The following is a 19902-nucleotide window of genomic DNA, read 5'->3' on the forward strand; positions in this document are numbered from 1 at the left end:
TCATACACCCCCCTCATTTTTCTTTCTCCAATACATCTCCACTCACGGTCATCTCAATGAACTCAATCACCCCTCCTCATCCATCCCCAAACTACCCTGCACTAAAGGAGTGTTACAGTGTTTGGGGGGGGGGGGGGTAGATGAAGGGAGGGGCCATGCTGAGGGTGGGTAGCACTAGCAAGGACTATATTCAGGGAGCCCCAGAAGGGCAGATTTGAGAGAGCACTACACTACTGGAAAGGCAGTACTGAGGAAACACAGCCCTATTGGAGGCAGTGGTGATTTACCACAGACTATAGGCAGAATAATATTAAGTGAGGCTTGCACTATCGGAGTTGAATTATTGAGCCTCACCAGAGGGATAGTATTGAGGGAAGGCTGCTCTATTGGAAGGCCATTACTGAGGCAGCATATACCATTGGGTGGTTGGTACTGAGGGATCACCCTACTATTGGAGGAACAATTATTAAGGGAGCCTCGCACGGTCTATTGGACGTCAGCATCAGAGAGGCCATATTTTGGGGAAACCTCTTTATCGGAAGGGCAGTATTGAGGCAGCATTGTACTACTGGATGGACAGTATTGAGGGAGCCCCACAAAGGAGGAGGAACAATATTAATTAAGAGGGACAGTATTGAGGGAGCAGAACACTATCAGAAAGGAATATTGGTAACGCCCACAATAGGTCAATATTGAATACGCACCTCACCGATACTGAGGATGCATTTTATTGAAGCGTCATTGTGGGTGCAGTCGGACGAGATGCTGTTCCCTCATCACATGCTCGGCATGGCTGCACGCACATAGACTTCGTGCCCGCCCCTCCTCCATTTCCCTGCCCCAGGCCACTCAGTGATATTATCACTCGAGCAACAGTAGATTATCCCGCGGGATTCTCAGACTGACAGGTAACTCGTCCAGAAGTCCGGGCTGAGCTTTTCAAAATTATTTCCCTCCCCAAATCTAAAACACATGAGGTGGAGCACCTCTCCAGCATATACCAAAGTTTCTAGAAACTGCATTTTTAAAATTATTTTTCATTTACTTCCTGGTTCCAGGGCCTCACTTCTCCTAATCAGTTTGTTTTAGTTAAATAAATCTGTTATTTTACAATTTCCATCAAGTTTGTGCACAAAATTTCAACCAAATGTCATTAAGAGTTGCAATCAAAGTGAAGAGCACTGTGTTTAATCACCATCTTTTGACATACAAAAATACTCTATTTCATCAAAGTAACCAGTCTCAGGTATTCAGCAGCAGCCCCGTTCACAAGCAGCGGTGTTGGTTCCAAAGGTTTATTGATTATTCATTGACAGAACTGAAACTATTATTAGTGAGTAGACAACTCCATTCAACAACCTGCACGACCACCGTTGATGTGACATATTTACAATGGTCCCTGCAATACTTTTCAACTGGGCAATGGTTACATTGACAGAAGAGGAGGAGTGGATAGGTGTGAGAGAAAGAAATGCATGGAGGGGGGTAGAGATTAAGCAGAGAAGGCTGGAATCATACAGCACAGAAACAAGCCCTTCGGCCCATCTTGTCCATGCTAAACTCCCATGGACTGCAACTGGACCATAGCCCTCCACATCCCTTCCATCCATACAAGTATCCAATCTTCCCTTAAATGTTGAAGTTGAACCTGCATACATCACTTTCACTGGCAGCTCACTACACACTCACACCACCCTCTAAATGAAAAGCTCCCCCTCTGGTTCTGCTTAAATATTTTATCCATCGCCCTATCCTATGACCTCTAATTTTAGTCTCAGTGGAAAGTGTCTGGTTGTTTTTACCCTATCTATACCCCTTAATTTTGTACACCTCTATGAAATCTACCCTTATTCCTCTGCACTCCAGTCCTAACCTAATCAAGCTTTCCCTACAACTCAGGTCCTCGTATCCCAGTAACATCCTTGAAAATTTTCTCTGCACTCTTTCAATCGTAGTTACCTCTTTTGTCCCTCAGATACAATATACAGATCAGACACCCAGACTCAGCTCATCTGACCCAAACTCAGTTTGATTGGCCTCTGCCAACAACAGGCTGGGGCAATTGCCCACACACGAGGACATCTGGTAGCTAATTCCACTCTGCATTTGCCGCTCCTTTGATCCAGGATCCAATATCATCCTTCACCTTGCCCAGAATCTGGAGCTGGGGTTATGTGGGAAAAGAACCAATCAGTCATCCCCACTGAACCACATCAGATCAATTGGGAGAACATGGCAACCGTGCATGTGGCTGATTGATCACACGGTGAATCGACTGGACCTCCTAAACGTGCAGGGCTCTCTTTTAGTGTGGGCCTCCGGGCGCACGCTTCTATCTTGGCAGGCTTGGTTTGTCGCACCCGCACTAATTTGCCCAGTGCGTACTGTGGCTAACGTGCCTCAGCTATGACGGTTATTCCGACTGCCCCGTTGTCATTCTTGCTCGGCACATTCATAACATCCACACCCATCCACTCAAACTCTGCTCTCCCCACACTGTTCCTCAGCTACCCCCACTTTCTAGTATCTCAACATAAATACTGAGCCTGTATGCTCAGTAATAACTGAAGCCAAGCTATCTAATGACAGATTGGGGGGGGGGGGGGGGAATGGAGAAAATCAGAAAGTATCCAGCCATTTCAAATTGAAAGCAAATTTACAGAGGGCCAGCCATGTCCACCAACAGAAAACTTTCTCCTGACTTCCGAATGATCCTTCTTTGGTATTGCTTTAGAACAGAGGGATATGAGAGGGCTCCCATAACTTGCGTGCTAGATTACAGCACTGCTGAATGATAAACTCTGTAGGAATGACACCAAGATGGATAGTGAAGAGCTCAAAGCACTTTATCATTTCCAATCCGTGGTTCTTCCCGCAGTATCGTATCAGTTTCCTGGGGAGAAGACAAACACCGCATTAAATCACTTCGAAATTATAAAACAACTTTTACTGTCACTATTTTACACTAACAGAGTCATAGAACACTACAGCACAAAAACAGGCCCTTCAGCTTATCTAGTCCATGTCAAAATATTATCCTGCCCACTCCCATCGACCTGCACCTGGACCATAGCCCTCCACGCACTCCCATCCATGTACCGATCCAAACTTCCCTTAAACGTTGAAATTAAACTCACAGTGACCATTTTTTCTAGCAGCCTGTTCCACACTCACCTCCGAGTGAAGAAGTTCCCACTCATGTTCCCCTTAAACATTTCATATTTCACCCATAACCCATGACCTCCAGTTCAGGGGTTCCCAGCCTAGGGTCCACAGACCCCTCAGTTAATGGCAAAGGTCCATGGCATAAAAAAAGGTTGTGAACCCCTGCTCTAGTTGTAGTCCCACCCAACCTCAGTGGGAAAAGTCTGCTTCCATTTACCCCATCTACACCCTCATCATTTTTTAAATATACTATTAGATGATGAATAAACATCAGCCGTGACATCAGTTATAAATCATTGTCCTTTTTGTAAAAGTGCCGTGAAGTCTCTTCCAACGTCAAAATGGACACAATATAATTAAGCTGTGTGCTATTTATAAATAATAATTATTAAGTACAAGATTATCCCACTATGACTTGTTATTAGTTGTGAACCAACGAATATTTGATCTGTGACCCTAATACAACTTCCTCTTAAGTTATTAATCCTACGGATTTTCTTTTCAGTTCCAAAAGCAATGGATGTTGCTCAGAATTTAACCCTGGTATATTCACTTCTGAACGATGCACTGACTGGATATTTATTGAATTGTTCCACTGGTATCTACTACGACAGTACACAAAATCAGAACCACAGCATAGAAAGAGGTTGTGGCAGCACCCAAGTGCAGCTCCATGTTCTCAGGCCTTGGCCACCATCCCCAGCAGTGGCTGACCACTGAATCAGTCTGGCAGGAGCCTCGGTTCGGCAGCAATGAGAACTGGCCATGAACGTCAGCTTCAGCAGTGGCTCCCAATCGACAAATTCTATAAAAACAAAACTTGCATATTGTTTTTTCCTCATCTGAAGCTTTGAGGCCAAATCCCCAGGATTTTACAGAACATAGTCAAAATTATGCAGCACAGAAAAGGCCCTTCGGTCCAACAACTCAGCTTGTTGGTGCAGTAGCACAGTGGTTAGCACAACACTTCACAGTACAGAAGACCAGGGTTCAATTCCAGCCTCTGCCTATAAGGAGTTTTCACGTTTGCCCCGTGATCACGAGGGTTTCCGACAGGTGCTTCAGTTTCCTCCCACAGTCTAAAGACCAGTTGGTAGGTTAATTGGTCATTATAAATTGTCCAGTGATTAGGCTAGGATTATATCGGGATATTGCTGGCCGGCATGGCTCAAGGGCCGATCGCACACCGAATAAATAAACAAACACACACTGTGGGCTGAAGGGCCTGTTCCTGTGCTGTGCTCTTCTACTTTTGTCTGATCCCTTTAAAGTCCTGAATACTTAACATAACCCTTTATTCCTTGACTAAAGAGCTCCAGACTTTCCAACTTTAGACAGCAGATCAGAAGCCTAAAATTAGAAGTCTTTCCTTGCATTGCCTCACGACGACAACACCCATCATCACTGACCCCACCATCCAGGCCATGCCATCCTCTCACAAGGCAGGAGGTACAGAAGACAGGTTCAGGAATGGCTGCTACCCTTCAACCACTCAGTTCTGACACAACCCTAATCACCACAATTTAACAACACTATGACAATTTGGATCACTGTGCACTATAATGGATTGTGTTTCCTTTTCTCTTAGTCATGCACTTTCTTATAAAGGTTGTGTATAATTCAAGTTTAACTTGTGATGCTGCTGCAAATTTTTTTTCCATTATACGTGTACATACTGCACATGTACTTCTGTAATAACAATAAATTCCACTTTGACTTTTCTTACTTCTACTTTTGTCTCCTTCCTCCATTGTTCAGTGAAAAATCACCTTTCAGAACAAGCACATAGAATAATAAAGTTCACTTCCCCAAAAGGGTTCTGGTAAATGAGTTGGAGACTTCACCTCTCATAAATCTACTTCTCAGCAATCAAGTCAATCAAGATTTGAATAGCTCACTCAGTAGACAGACAGCTGAGTGGGCAATCAAGTTCCGGTGACCAAGCTGCTTGAAAAGCTCAACAAATAAAGAGGGGTAGCTCAAGCAAAGTGGCCAGTGAAGGAGTGGAGCTTTGAGGAGAAGAGGCGGAGGATGAGCTTGCTCCAAGTTAGGCCTTACAATGCCTCCTGAGACGGTGATGTGCCTCTCATGTGAGATGTGGCGGTCTTACGGCTGATTTATACTTCTGCGACAACGCGTCGCCGTAAGGTCTGCGTCGCCGCAAACCCGACGCAAGGCCGACGTGGAACCCTACGCGTGAGGTTGCGTTGCCGCGACGCGCACCTCTCCCAAAATGTAACCGCGCGTCGCGGCAACGCAGACTGCAGCAGCTGTGATTGGTCCGCTGCAATAGCTTCCCATTGGGCGTCTGAAGGGTAGGGAAGGAACTCTGGCTGCAATACTTTCCATAAAGCTTTACAGACCTCCGAAATTATGGAGGACACATTTCGCACGAAAAAAGACGCTCGAGTCTTGTTTACCCCGAGACTACCATGACCATGAAGCCTTGCGCGGGCAGGTGACTGCGGATGCGTGACGTGCGCGAATTGCAACACGACGCAACACACCAACGCACAAGTATAAATGCTCAACGTGCGTAGGCCACGTGCCTAGGTTACGGCGTCTAGTTAACGCTGAAGTATAAACCAGGCTTGGGGAACTCCCCTCTCCTGCAGAGTCACATCTGCCAGAAGTGCATGTAGCTGGGCGATCTGGAAGACCGTGTGAGGAATCTGGAGCAGCAGCTGGATGACCTTCGACTCATAAGGGAGAATGAGGCAGTCATAGATGAGAACTACAGGGAGGTAGTAACACCTAGGCTGTCGGAAGCAGGTCGTTGGGTGACAGTCAGTGGGAGAAAGTGAAGGTGAGCAGACAGGTCGTGCAGAGCACCCCTGTAGCCATTCCCCTGAATAATAAGTTTACTGTCCTGGATACTGTTGGCAGGGACGACCGACCAGGGGTGAGCCACGATGGCAGGGCCTCCGGCACTGAGTCTGACCCTGTGGTGCAGAAGGGTGGGACGGAGAAGAGGAGAGCTGTCGTCATTGGAGACTCTATAGTCAAGGGAGCAGACAGGAGATTTTGTGGACGTGAGAAGGACACCCGCATGGTTTGTTGCCTCCCGGGTGCCAGGGTCCGAGATGTCTCTGACCGGGTGCATGACATGCTGGTATGAGAGGGAAAGCAACCAGAAGTCGTGATACATGTTGGCACCAACGACATAGACAGGAAGAGGGATGAGGTCCTGAAGTGTGAGTTTCGGGAACTAGGCAGAAGGCTGAAGAACAGGACCTCAAGGGTGGCGTTCTCAGGATTGCTGCCAGTGCTATGTGACAGAGATGGTAAGAATTGGAGGGGATGGCAGTTGAATGTGTGGCTGAGGAGTTGGGGCAGGGGGCAGGGTTTTAGATTTTTCGATCATTGGGATCTCTTCTGGGGAAGGAGGGGCCTGTACAGATTGGATGGGTTGCACCTGAACTCGAGAGGGAGCAATATCCTTGCAGGTAAGTTTGCTAGCATGGTTCAGGAGGGTTTAAACTAATTTGCAAAGGGGATGGGACGCAGAGCAATAGAGCAGTGAAAGAAGTGCACGGAGTAAAGCCAGATCTAACATATAGAGAGGCTTTGAGGAAAGAGAAACAGAATAAATGATGTAAAGACAGAAGGTAGAAGGGCTGAAGTGTGTGTACCTCAATGCAAGAAGCATCAGGAACAAAGGTGATGAACTGAGAGCTTGGATACATACATGGAATTATGATGTAGTGGCCATTAGAGAGACTTGGCTGGCACCAGGGCAGGAATGGATTCTCAATATTCCTGGATTTAAGTGCTTTAAAAGGGATGGCAGGGGGAAGGGGAGGAGGGGTGGCATTACTGGTCAGGGACACTATTACAGCTACAGAAAGGGTGGGTAATGTAGCAGGATCCTCTTGAGTCAGCATAGGCGGAAGTCAGGAACAGGAAGGGAGCAGTTACTCTATAGGGGGTATTCTATAGGCCCCCGGTAGCAGCACAGATACCGAGGAGCAGATTGGGAGGCAGATTTTGGAAAGGTGCAAAAATAACAGGGTTGTTATCATGGGTGACTTTAACTTCCCTAATATTGATTGGCGGGCACCTTTATTAGTTCCAATGGTTCAGGTGGGGCAGAGTTCATTAAGTGTGTCCAGGATGGATTCCTATCACAGTATGCTGACAGGCCAACTGGAGGAATGCCATACTAGATCTAGTACTAGGTTACGAACCGGGTCAGGTCACAGATCTCTCAGTGGGTGAGCATCTGGGGGACAGTGACTACCGCTCCCTGGCCTTCAGCATTATCATGGAAAAGGATAGAATCAGAGAGGACAGGAAAATTTTTAATTGGGGAAGGGCAAATTATGAGGCTATAAGGCTAGAACTTGCGGGTGTGAATTGGGATGATGTTTTTGCAGGGAAATGTACTATGGACATGTGGTCAATGTTTACAGATCTCTTGCAGGATGTTAGGGATAAATTTGTCCCAGTGAGGAAGATAAAGAATGGTAGGGTGAAGGAACCATGGGTGACAAGTGAGGTGGAAAATCTAGTCAGGTGGAAGAAGGCAGCATACATGAGGTTTAGGAAGCAAGGATCAGATGGGTCTATTGAGGAATATAGGGAAGCAAGAAAGGAGCTTAAGAAGGGGGCATGAGAAGGCCTTGGCGAGTAGGGTAAAGGAAAACCCCAAGGCATTCTTCAATTATGTGAAGAACAAAAGGATGACAGATGTGATGGTAGGACCAATTAGAGATAAAGGTGGGAAGATGTGCCTGGAGGCTGTGGAAGTGAGCGAGGTCCTCAATGAATACTTCTCTTCGGTATTCACCAATGAGAGGGAACTTGATGATGGTGAGGACAATATGAGTGAGGTTGATGTTCTGGAGCATGTTGATATTAGGAGAGAGGAGGTGTTGGAGTTATTAAAATACATTAGGACGGATAAGTCCCCGGGACCTGACGGAATATTCCCCAGGCAGCTCCACGAGGCGCGAGAAGAGATTGCTGAGCTTCTGGCTAGGATCTTTATGTCCTCGTTGTCCACGGGAATGGTACTGGAGGATTAGAGGGAGGCAAGTGTTGTCCCCTTGTTCAAAAAAGGTGGTAGGGATAGTCTGGGTAATTATAGACCAGTAAGCCTCATGTCTGTGGTGGGAAAGCTGTTGGAAAAGATTCTTAGAGATAGGATCTATCAGCATTTAGAGAAGCGTGGTCTGATCAGGGACAGTCAGCATGGCTTTGTGAAGGGCAGATCATGTCTAGCAAGCCTGATAGAGTTCTTTGAGGAGGTGACCAGGCATATAGATGAGGGTACTACAGTGGATGTGATCTACATGGATTTTAGTAAGCCATTTGACAAAGTTCCACATGGTGGGCTTATTCAGAAAGTCAGAAGGCATGGGATCCAGGGAAATTTGGCCAGGTGGATTCAGAGTTGACTTGCCTGCAGAAAGCAGAGGGTCATGGTGGAGAGAGTACATTCGGATTGAAGGGTTGTAACTAGTGGTGTCCCACAAGGATTGGTTCTGGGACCTCTATGGATGTGGGGGTAGAAGGGTGGGTTGGCAAGTTTGCAGACGACACAAAGGTTGGTGGTGTTGTAGATAGTGTAGAGGATTGTCAAAGATTGCAGAGGGACATTGATAGGATGCAAAAGTGGGCTGAGAAGTGGCAGATGGAGTTCAACCCAGAGAAGTGTGAGGTGGTACACTTTGGAAGGACAAACTCCAAGGCAGAGTACAAAGTAAATGGCTGAATACTTGGTAGTGTGGAGGAGCAGAGGGATCTGGGGGTACATGTCCACAGATCTCTGAAAGTTGCCTCACAGGTAGATAGGGTAGTTAAGAAAGCTTATGGGGTGTTAGCTTTCATAAGTCGAGGGATAGAGTTTAAGAGTTTCAAGGTAATGATGCAGCTCTATAAAACTCTGGTTAGGCCACACTTGGAGTATTGTGTCCAGTTCTGGTCACCTCGCCAGGAAGGATGTGGAAGCATTGGAAAGGGTACAGAGGAGATTTACCAGGATGCTGCCTAGTTTGGAGAGTATGCATTATGATCAGAGATTAAGGGAGCTAGGGCTTTACTCTTTGGAGAGAAGGAGGATGAGAGACATGATAGAGGTATACAAGATATTAAGAGGAATAGATAGAGTGGATAGCCAGCGCCTCTTCCCCAAGGCACCACTGCTCAGTACAAGAGGACATGGCTTTAAGGTAAGGGGTGGGAAGTTCAAGGGGATATTAGAGGAAGGTTTTTCACTCAGAGAGTGGTTGGTGCGTGGAATGCACTGCCTGAGTCAGTGGTGGAGGCAGATACACTAGTGAAGTTTAAAAGATTACTAGACAGGTATATGGAGGAATTTAAAGTGGGGGGTTATATGGGAGGCAGGGTTTAAGAGTCGGCACAACAATGTGGGCCAAAGGGCCTGTACCGTGCTGTACTATTCTATGTCTATGAACTTCTCCTTACTCTCAGCTCCTACTTCAAGAATTTTATTATCTTTGCTGGAAGTTCCTATAACTCTCAGGATCAACCTGCAACATTTCAATGTCCTTCATTACAGACCCTGACCAGGTTATATTCAAGCAGTTGGTAAGTTGGAAATGCTGATACAAACTGAGTTCCCAGGCAGCAGTGGATGCCTCCTGCCCTGCAGCAGTCAAATCAGCTGTACAAAATACCGCAACATTGGAGCAGAATTAGGCCATTCAGCCCATCAAGTCTGACCATTTCATTACAAGTTTGTGTTACAGAAGGCTTTGGAATGCAAAGGTGCGCATACACTGGGCTCCAGGGTGTGCTTGAGACATCACCAGTCCCCTACTGCAGTGTTCCAGAACCACCTTCACGCAGCTAAGGCTTGGGAGGAGAAGGTGAGAGTCATGAGACAGCAAAAAAATAACAACACTCAAGGGATTCTTAATAAGACCATAAGACACAGCAGCACAAGTAGGCCATCTGGCCCATCGAGTCTGCTCACATTCCATCACAGCAGATTTATTTTCCCTCTCAACCCCATTCTTCTGCCTTCTTCCCGTAACCATTGACACCCTCACTGATCACTTGTCTGCAGAGCACAGGACCTTTCATGGCGAACAGCATATCACAGAGATGGCGACAGTTCCTCATGAACTTCACGTGCCAGTTATAAAAAGCGAGTGAGCAGGGCCTGTAGGAACACGTGCGGAGTGGGAGATTGCCTGGGTTAATAGTAACTAGGGTTAATTAGCAAGGGTCAATAAAGAGAAACAGGGTTTGAGCAGAACAGCCATCGTTGGAGTGGCCACTGTTAGAGTGAGCAGAGTTAGAGTGGTCAGGCTTTGGATCAGCAGACACAGGCTACAAATTAAGTCTTGAGAGGTTAGAGGCAGCAAGTGATGCTGGATATTAGTTCAGGTAGTGGAATGCTCCTCTTGTGAGATGTGGCACTTCAGGGTACCTAGCAGTCTCTGATGACTACATCTGCAGGAAGTGAACCCAGATTCAGCTCCTGGACGCACACAGGACAATCTGGGAGGCTGAGAACTTTTACTGAGGTGGTCACACTCAGGGTGCAGGCTTCAGATAGGAGATGGGTGACCCCCAAGAGAAGCAAGGGCAGTAAGCAGTCAGTGCAGGGTTTCCCTGTGGCCATCCCCCACCCCCCAGCAACAAGTATCCCCCTTTGGATACTGCTGGGGGTGAGACAATGCCCTTTTGGGGCACAGCAAACAGCAGCAACCAGGCCAGGGGCACTGTGGGCTGCCTCTTAAGTTCAGCAGGGAAGGGCAAAGTCAGGCAGAGCGGTAGTGATAGGAGACTCAATAGTTAGGGGCCACATCAGAGAAGCCAGGATGGTGTGTTGCCTCCCAGCATGTCTCAGAGCGGCTGCAGAAGATCAAGAGGGAGGGTAAGCAGCCAGAGATGGTGATGCACATTGGCACCAATCACATATGTAGAGAGGGGAAAAGAGACCCTGCACAGTGAGTGTAGGGATTTAGGGGAACAGGATCTCCAAGTACCACTCTCCACCACATGCTCGTCAAAGCAGGGATAGGATTAACAGCACAGATAAATGCGTGGCTGAGGAGGTGGTGCAGGGGGCAGGATTTCAGATTTCTGGATCATTGGGATCTCTTCTGGGGAAGACCTGTACAATAAGGATGGGTTACACTTGAATGCAAGGGGACCATTATTCTTGTGGCAGATTTGACAGACGTGTGGGGGAGGATTTAGACCAAGTTGGCAGGGTAGAAGGAACTGGAGTGATAGGGCAGCTGGCAGAAGTCAATGTAATGTGCAGTGAGACTGAGGGCTGTCAGGCAGAGGATAAGAGTGAAAATGCAGTTGGTGAGTTGAGGTGAAGTATAATGTAGGGCCAAAATTGAAAAGGTGATGAATACAGGTATGAAGGTGTTATATTCAAATGCACCCAGTATACGGAATAGGGTAGAGGGAGTGATCTTGTAGCATAGTTGGAGATTGGCAGGTATGATGATGTGGGCATTACTGAGTCGTGGCTGAAAGAAGATCACAGTTGGGAGCTTAACATCCAGGGACAAGACATTGTATCGAAAAGACAGGCAAGTAGGCAGAGGTGCTGGGATGGCTCAATTGATAAAATATGAAATCTGATCTGATGTCACCTCTTTCTAAGGATTTGAAAATGCAGAATCAATGTGGGTAGAATTAGGAAATTGCAAAGGTAAAAAGGACCCTGATGGGAATTACATAGAGGCTCCTGAACAGTAGCCAGGACATGGGATATAGATTTCAATGAGAAATAGAAAAGGCAGGTAATAATGGGGGATTTCAATATGCAGGTAGATTGGGAGAATCAGGTTTGTACTGGATCCCAAGAGAGAGAATTTGTACAATGCCTACAAGATAGCTTTTTAGAGCAGCTTGTAGTTGAGCCTACCAGGGGAAATAGAACTCTGGACTGGGTGTTGTGCAATGAACCAGATTTGATTAGGGAGCTTAAGGTAAGGTAACCCTTGGGAGGCAGTAATATGACAGAATTCACCCTGCAGTTTGAAAGGAAGACGACAACATCAGATGTACCAGTATTACAGTGGAGTAAAGGGAGCTACAGAGAAATGAGAGAGGAACTAGCCGAAGTTAATTGGAAGGGGACACTAGCAGAGATAATGGAAGAACAGCAATGGCTGGAGTTTCTGGGGCAATTTGGATAGATGTACCCCAAAGGGAGGATCAGCCAACCATGGGTGGCAAGAGAAATCCAAGACAGCATAAAAGCAAAAGAGGGTATAATATAGTGGGAAGTTAGAGGATTGGGAAGCTTTATATAAAAAAAAACAGATGGCAACTAAAATAAATGATGAGAGAAAATATGAAATATAAAGGAAAAATAAAGCCAAAAATATCAAAGATGAAAGCAAGTTTTTTCAGATAGATAAAGAGTAAAATAGATTGCTGGAAATTGATATTGCAGAGGTAGTAATGGGGGACAAAGAAATGGTGTATGAACTTAATATGCATTTTGCATCAGTCTTTACTGTGGAAGACACTAATAGTATGCCAGATATTTGACAGTGTCAAGGGGTGGAAGTGAGTGTAGCTGCTATCACCAAGGAGAAGGTGCCTGGGAAGCTAAAAAGTCTGAAGGTAGCCAAGTCTCCTGGACCAGATGGACTACTTTATACTTTATCGTCGCCAAACAATTGGTACTAGAACGTACAATCATCACAGCGATATTTGATTCTGTGCTTCCCACTGCCTGGATTACAAATACTAAATATTAAAATTAATAGTAAAAATTAGTTTAAAAATTTTAAATTATATATCATAAATAGAAAATAGGAAAATGGAAAGTAAGGTAGTGCAAAAAAACCGAGAGGCAGGTCCAGATATTTGGAGGGTACGGCCCAGATCCGGGTCAGGATCCGTTCAGCAGTCTTATCACAGTTGGAAAGAAGCTGTTCCCAAATCTGGCTGTACGAGTCTTCAAGCTCCTGAGCCTTCTCCCGGACGGAAGAAGGACAAAAAGTGTGTTGGCTGGGTGGGTCATGTCCTTGAATATCCTGGCAGCACTGCTCCGACAGCGTGCAGTGTAAAGTGAGTCCATGGACGGAAGATTGGGTTGTGTGATGTACTGGGCTGTGTTCACGATCTTCCGCAGCTTCTTTTGGTCTTGGACAGGACAGCTTCCATACCAGGTTGTGATGCACCCTAGAAGAATGGTTTCTACAGTGCATCTATAAAAATTAGTGAGGGTTTTAGCGGACAGGCCAAATTTCTTTAGTTTTCTCAGAAAGTAAAGGTGCTGGTGGGCCTTCTTGGCAGTGAACTCTGCTTGGTTGGACCAAGTCAGGTCATTTGTCAAGTCAGGTCAGAATAAACCCAGGGTTCTGGTTGGGTGCTGGTGACAAGTGTCGTTCCTCAAGTGTAGGTGTTGGAACTGCTTCTTTTCACATTGTATGTTAATGATTTGGATAAAGGAATTGATGGCTTTGTGGTCAACTTTGCAGAGAGTACAAAGACACGTTGCAGTACAGCTGCAGATTGGCAGGTACGATGCTGTGGGCATCACTGAATCATGGCTGAAAGAGGATTATAGCTGGGAGCTTAATGTCCAAGGATACACATTGTATCAAAAAGATAAGCAGGAAGGCAGAGGGGGTGGTTTGCTCTGTTGGTAAAAAAAAAATTAAAATCAAATCATTAAAAACAGGTGACAGAGGGTCAGAAGGTGATGAATTATTGTGGATAGAGCTAAGGAACTTCAAGGGTTAAAAGAAACTCTGATGGGAGTTGTATACGAACCCCAAACAGTACCAAGGATGTGATTTACATATTACAATGGGAGATAGAAAACGCATGCCAATTGGCAATGTTACAACAGTCATGGGGGACTTCAATATGCAGGTAGATTTTTGGAAAAATCAGCTTGGTGCCAGATTCCAGGAGGGGGAATTTCTAGAGTGCCTACGAGATGGCTTTTTAAGGGCAGCTTGTGGTTGAGCCCGCTGATCAATTCTGGTTCATTGCCTAACACCCAATCCAGAATCGCTTAAGGTAAGCTTAAGCTTCGAGCTTAAGGTAAAAGAACCCTTAGAGGACAGTGATCATAATATGATAAATGTCACCCTGAAATTTGAGGAGGAGAAGCTAAAGTTAGATGTATCAGTATTGCAGTGGGGTAAATGGAATTATAGAGGCATGAGAGAGGATTTGGCCAGAACTGACTGGAAAAGAACACTGGCAGGGATGACAGCAGAGCTGCAATGGCTGGAATTTCTGGAAGCAATTTAGAAGGCACAGAATATACAATTCCCAAAGAGGAAGAAGTATTCTAAAGGAAAGTTGACACAACTGTGGCTAACGAGAAGTCAAAGCCAACATAAACGCCAAAGAGAGGGCATATCATAGAGCAAAAAGTTAGAGGGTTGGGAAGCTTTTAAAAACCAGGGGGCAACTAAAAATTCATTAAGGTAAAGATGGAATATGAAAGTAAGCTAGCCAATAATATTAAAGAGGATACCAAAAGTTTCTTCAGGTACATAAAGTGTAAAAGAGAGGCAAAAGTGGATTATCAGACCACCGGAAAACAATGCTGGGGAGGTTATAATGGGGGACAATGAAATGGTAGACAGACTGAATCAGTATTTTGCATCAGTCTTCAAGACATTAACAGTATGCTGGCAGTTCCAGATGTCAGGGGTCATGAAGTATGTGAAGTTACCATAACTAGAGAGAAGGTTCTTGGGAAATTGAAAGGTCTGAAGGTAGGTAAGTCACCTGGACCAGGCAATGTACTCCACAGAGTTCTGAAAGAGGTAGCTGAAGAGATTGTGGAGGCATTCGTAATGACCTTTCAAGAATCACTAGATTCTGGAATGGTTTTGGAAGACTAGAAATTGCAATTGTCACTCCACTCTTCAAGGGAGAGAGGCAGGAAAAAAGGAAACTATAGGCCAGTTAGTCTGACCTCAGTGGTTGGAAAGATGTTGGAGTTAATTGTTATGGATGTGGTTTTGGGATAATGGGAGGCACATGACAAAGTAGGCCAAAGTCAGCACAACTTCCTTAAAGGAAAATTTTGCCTGACAAATCTGTTGGAATTCTTTGAAGAAATAACAAGCAGGATAGACAAAGGAGGATCCGTGGATGTTTTCTACTTGGATTTTCAGAAGGCTGTTGGCAAGGTGCCATACGAGCCTGCTTAACAAGCTACGAGCCCATGGTGTTACAGGAAAGATTCCAGCATGGATAAAGCAGTGGCTGACGGGCAGGAGGCAAATAGTGGGAATAAAGGGAGCCTTTTCCGGTTGGTTGCCGTTGACTAGTGGTGTTCCACAGGGGTCTGTGTTGAGACCGATTCTTTTTATGTTACATGTCAATGATTTGGATGATGGGAATTGATGGCTTTGTTACAAAGTTTGCAGTCGATATGAAGAAAGTTGGAGGAGCAGGTCGTTTTGAAATAGTAAAGAAGCTACGGAAGGTCTTAGTTTAGGAGAATGGGCAAAGGAATGGCAGGTGGAATACAGTGTGAGGAAGTGTATGATCATGCACTTTGGTAGAAGAAATGAAAGGGTTGACTCTTTTCTGAATGGTGAGAAAATACAAAAACCTGAGGCACAAAGGGACTTAGAAGCCCTTGTGCACGATTCCCTAAAGGTTAACTTGCAGGTTGAGTCTGTGGCGAGGAAGGCAAATGCAATGTTAGCATTCAATTCAAGAGGGCTAGAATACAAAATCCAAGGATGTAATGTTGAGACTATAAAGCACTGGTGAGGCCACTCAGTACTGTGAGCAGTTTTGGGTCCCTTATTTTAGAGAGGAGGTGCTGAAACTGGAGAGGGTTCAAAGGAGGTTCACAAAAATGATTCCAGGATTGAATGGCTTGTCATATGAAGAGGGTGTTTGATGGCTCTGGGCCTGTATTCACTAGAATTCAGAAGAATGAGGGGTGACCTCATTGAAACCTATTGAATGGTGAAAGGCCTTGATAGAGTGCGTGTGGAGAGGATGTTTCCTATGGTGGGAGAGTCTAAGACCAGAGGAGCATCCTTTTAGAACAGAGTGAGGAGGAATCTCTTTAGCCAGAGAGTGGTGAATCTGTGGAATTCTTTGCTACAGGCAGCTGTGGAGGCCAAGTCTTTGTATATTTAAGGCAGAGGTTGATAGATTATTGACTGGTCAAGGCATGAAGTGATACAGGGAGAAGGGGGTTTGGGGCCAAGAGGAAATTTAGATCAGCCACGATGAATTGGTGCAGGAGATTCGATGGGCCAAATGGCCTAATTCTGCTCCTGTATCTTACGGTCTTAAAGGTGGAAGGACAGGCAGTGAGGAAGGAAGAAGTCTGCAGAAGGACATGGACAGGTTGGGAGAATGGGCCAAGAAATGGTTGATGGAAAATAGCTTAGGCAAGTGTATGGTCATGACCTTTAGTGCAAAGAGTAAAAGCGTAGACTATTTTCTAAATGGGAAGAACATTCAAGTCTCCTTGCATCTCAGAATTTTGAGAGTCCTATGCAGAATTCCCTAAAGGTTAACTTTCAGGTTGAGTCAGTGGTAAGTAAGGCAAACACAATGTTAGCAAACATTTCAAAAGGATTGGAAGAGCAATGATGTAATGCTGAGCCTTTATAAGACTGCACTTGGAGTATTGTGAGCAGTTTTGGATCCTTATCTAAAAGATGTGGTGGCATTGGAGAGGGTCCAGGGGAGATGAAATGGTCAACACATGAGCATTTGATAGTTCTGGGCCGGTACTTGTTGGAGTTTAGAAGAATGAAGTTGGGGGGGGGGGTCTCATTGAAACCTATCAAATATTGAAAGGCTCAGGCAGAATGGACAGTTCCGAGAGTAAGTGATTCTTGGACCAGAGGGTAGCCTCAGAACAGAGGGCTGCCCATTTAGAACAGAGATTAAGGAATTTCTTTAGCCAGAGAGTGATGAATCTGTGGAATGCATTGCCACAGACAGCTGTGGAGTCCAATTTATTGAATATATTCAAGGCAAAGGTTGATAGGTTCTTGGTTAGTAAGAGCATCAGCTGTGATTGGGAGATAGCAGAACAATGGGGTTGAGAGGGATAATAAATCAGCCTTGGTGGAATGACAGAACAGACTCACTGGGCCCAGTGGCCTAATATTGCTCCTATGTCTTATGGCCTTATGGTCTTATCAAGAACCTGTGCTTTAAATATACTCTGAGTTGAGCTGGATGCCTATAAGTGGGGGAGGATCTGTATTAGTTTAAGACTTTCAAGATGAACAAACTTCCCTACACTGCAAAAGCGGAAATAGCTAGACTCTGACCATTGCTTTTCATAAGACCATAGGACATAGGGGCAGAATTAGGCCACTCAGCTCATTGTCTGCCCTGCCATTCTATCGTAGTATAGCAGAGGCACAAATTCAGCACCATGGTCCCAGCCCACATTTTACCCTCAGTACCCAACCTCAATGCCCCAGATTACCAGCATTGGCACTTTACATCTCAGTGTAGAGCAACTGCTTCAGATTTCCCACCAACTACTTTACCCTTCCCCAGTACCTCAACTTTAGACTTCAGAGCTAAAGAAGGTCTTGCAGCCACATTGTACCTGTAATAATCTCCAGTCAATATCCCGACAGGAGCGGAGTCATCTGACAGCACTGGCAGCTCTATGACTGGTAACTTGTATCCCTAATGAAGAGAGTAAGAAGCTCTAAGATACAGTAGGTTTTACATAAATGTACGTACATAAAAGCACAAAACCAGATTGGAGATCTTTCACGCAGTTAACCATGTTGGATTTTGCCACGCACCGCATGATACAAGAGAGGGTGCAGACGAGATTTACCAGGATGCTGTAAGCATGTCTTTTGAGGATAGGCTGAGTGAGGTGGGGCTTTTCTCATTGGAGTGAAAGAGGATGAGAGGTGACTTGACAGATGTGTACAAGATGATAAGAGGCATAGAGTGGACGGCAGAACTTTTATCCTAGGATGGAAAAAGCTAATACAAGGGGCATAATTTTAAAGGTGTTGGCAGGGGTTATATCAGCTACTTTTTTTTTAATATATACAGAGTGGTGGGTTGGTGAAATGCATTGCCAAAGGTGGTGGTTTAGGCAGATACATTAGGGGCATGTAAGAAATTTTTAGATGATAGAAGCATGGAGGATGATGTAGGAAGGAAAAGTTGGATTGATCTTGGAGTAGGTTCAGGTCAGCACAACACGGTGGACTGAAGGGCCTGTACTGTGCTGTACTGTTTCACATTCCAAAAGATATTCAGGAAAATTAAGGAAGGAGATAAACAGATGTAGGATTGGGTCCGTATGATTGGGGATATTACAGTATTAGTAACAATGAAAAGGAAGAATGGTCCAGGGTAATCAGTGGAAAAATTTAGCCTGGTGGGGTTGCTCAATAGAGTTGACCTCAGATCACAGGGTGTTCTCTATAAGCTGCCAACTCAGCAAAACTAAGCATTGGGTAGCATTTCTGGAGGAGATAGCTCGTGCACATTCACACGTAAGAGGAAAGTAGGTTATGAAAGCCCAAGTTTCCTGAACGGCTGGAATTATAAAGTAGGATAAAGGACACACGACAATTGTCAAATTAAAGCCAAGTATAAAATGAGTATGAGATTTATCACCCATATTGATTATAGGAGTTGGGATGTTATGGGAAGGTTGTATAAGACATTGGTGAGGCCAAATTTGGAATATTGTGTACAGTTCTGGTCACCTAACTATAGGAAGGATATCAGTAAGATTGAAAGAGTGCAGAGAAAATTTACTACGATATTGCTGGGTCTTCAGGAGTTGAGTTACAGGGAAAGATTAAACAGGTTAGGACTTTATTCCTTGGAGCGTAGAAGACTGAGGGGAGATTTGATAGAGGTTTACAAAATTATGAGGGGTATAGACAGAGTAAATGCGAGTAGGCTCTTTTCACTTAGATTAGGAGAGATAAATACGAGAGGACATGGTTTTAGGGTGAAAGGGGAAAGGTCTAACTTCACTTAGAGTGGTGGGAGTATGGAACGAGCTGCCATCTGACGTGGTAAACGTGGGCTCACTCTTAATTTTTAAGAATAAATGGGATATATACATGGATGGGAGAGGTCTGGAGGGTTATGGACTGGATGCAGGTCAATGGGACTAGCGGAATAATGTTTCGGCACAGACTAGAAGGGCTGAATGGCCTGTTTCCTGTGCTGTAGTGTTCTATGGTCCTATGTACATATACAGCATGAAATTTGTAGTCTCGTGGCAGAAGTACAGTGCAAAGACAAAGTTAATACAAAATACAACAATGAAAATACAAAGGGTGAGCAAGAAATAAAGGGTGGCAAAGAAGGAGAATGAAATAAAAAAAATTAGCACAGCAAAAGGAGATCCAAGAATCTTTAAGGGCACGTAAAGAATAAATGCAAAGCAAGGTGAAAGGAGAGCCAATCAGGAGCGATATAGAACACTGATTCATGGACAGTTACTACTGATTAATATTTCCATGCATTCCCCAAAACTGATGTCAGCAAAACTGGCTTATGGTTCCATTTCCTATCACTCTCAATTATTGCAGTTATATTAAATAGGGATAGTGTTAGCTATCACATGGATAAATGGAAGTTGGCGCAATGCCTTACATCGTCAGTGACTGGAGTTCAATTCTCACCGCGGTCGTTAAGGAGGTTGAACATTCTACCCGTGATCGCACTGGTTTCCTCTGGGTGCTCCAGTTCCCTCCCACATTCCAAAGACATACGGGGTAGGATCAGTACGTTGTGCGCAGGCTATCTTAACGGAAGAAGCATGGCGAAACTTGCAGG

At 45.1% G+C, this 19902-nt stretch overlaps 1 protein-coding gene across 1 annotated transcript in view; it reads right to left on the reverse strand.

Moving 5' to 3' along the window:
* The window catches only part of hps1 (HPS1 biogenesis of lysosomal organelles complex 3 subunit 1), a 95919-nt gene continuing 76017 nt past the window's right edge, over positions 1-19902 (reverse strand). Inside the window, exons 16-17 of the mRNA XM_072238983.1 lie at positions 17684-17766; positions 1-2893 (exon numbers count right to left, since the gene is read on the reverse strand). Of these exons, the coding sequence (XP_072095084.1) occupies positions 2731-2893; positions 17684-17766 (246 nt within the window). The 3' untranslated portion in view covers positions 1-2730. The remainder of the gene's footprint in view (positions 2894-17683; positions 17767-19902) is intronic.

This window comes from Mobula birostris, chromosome 21 (assembly GCF_030028105.1).
Source record: "Mobula birostris isolate sMobBir1 chromosome 21, sMobBir1.hap1, whole genome shotgun sequence".
NCBI classification, from domain to species: domain Eukaryota; kingdom Metazoa; phylum Chordata; class Chondrichthyes; order Myliobatiformes; family Myliobatidae; genus Mobula; species Mobula birostris.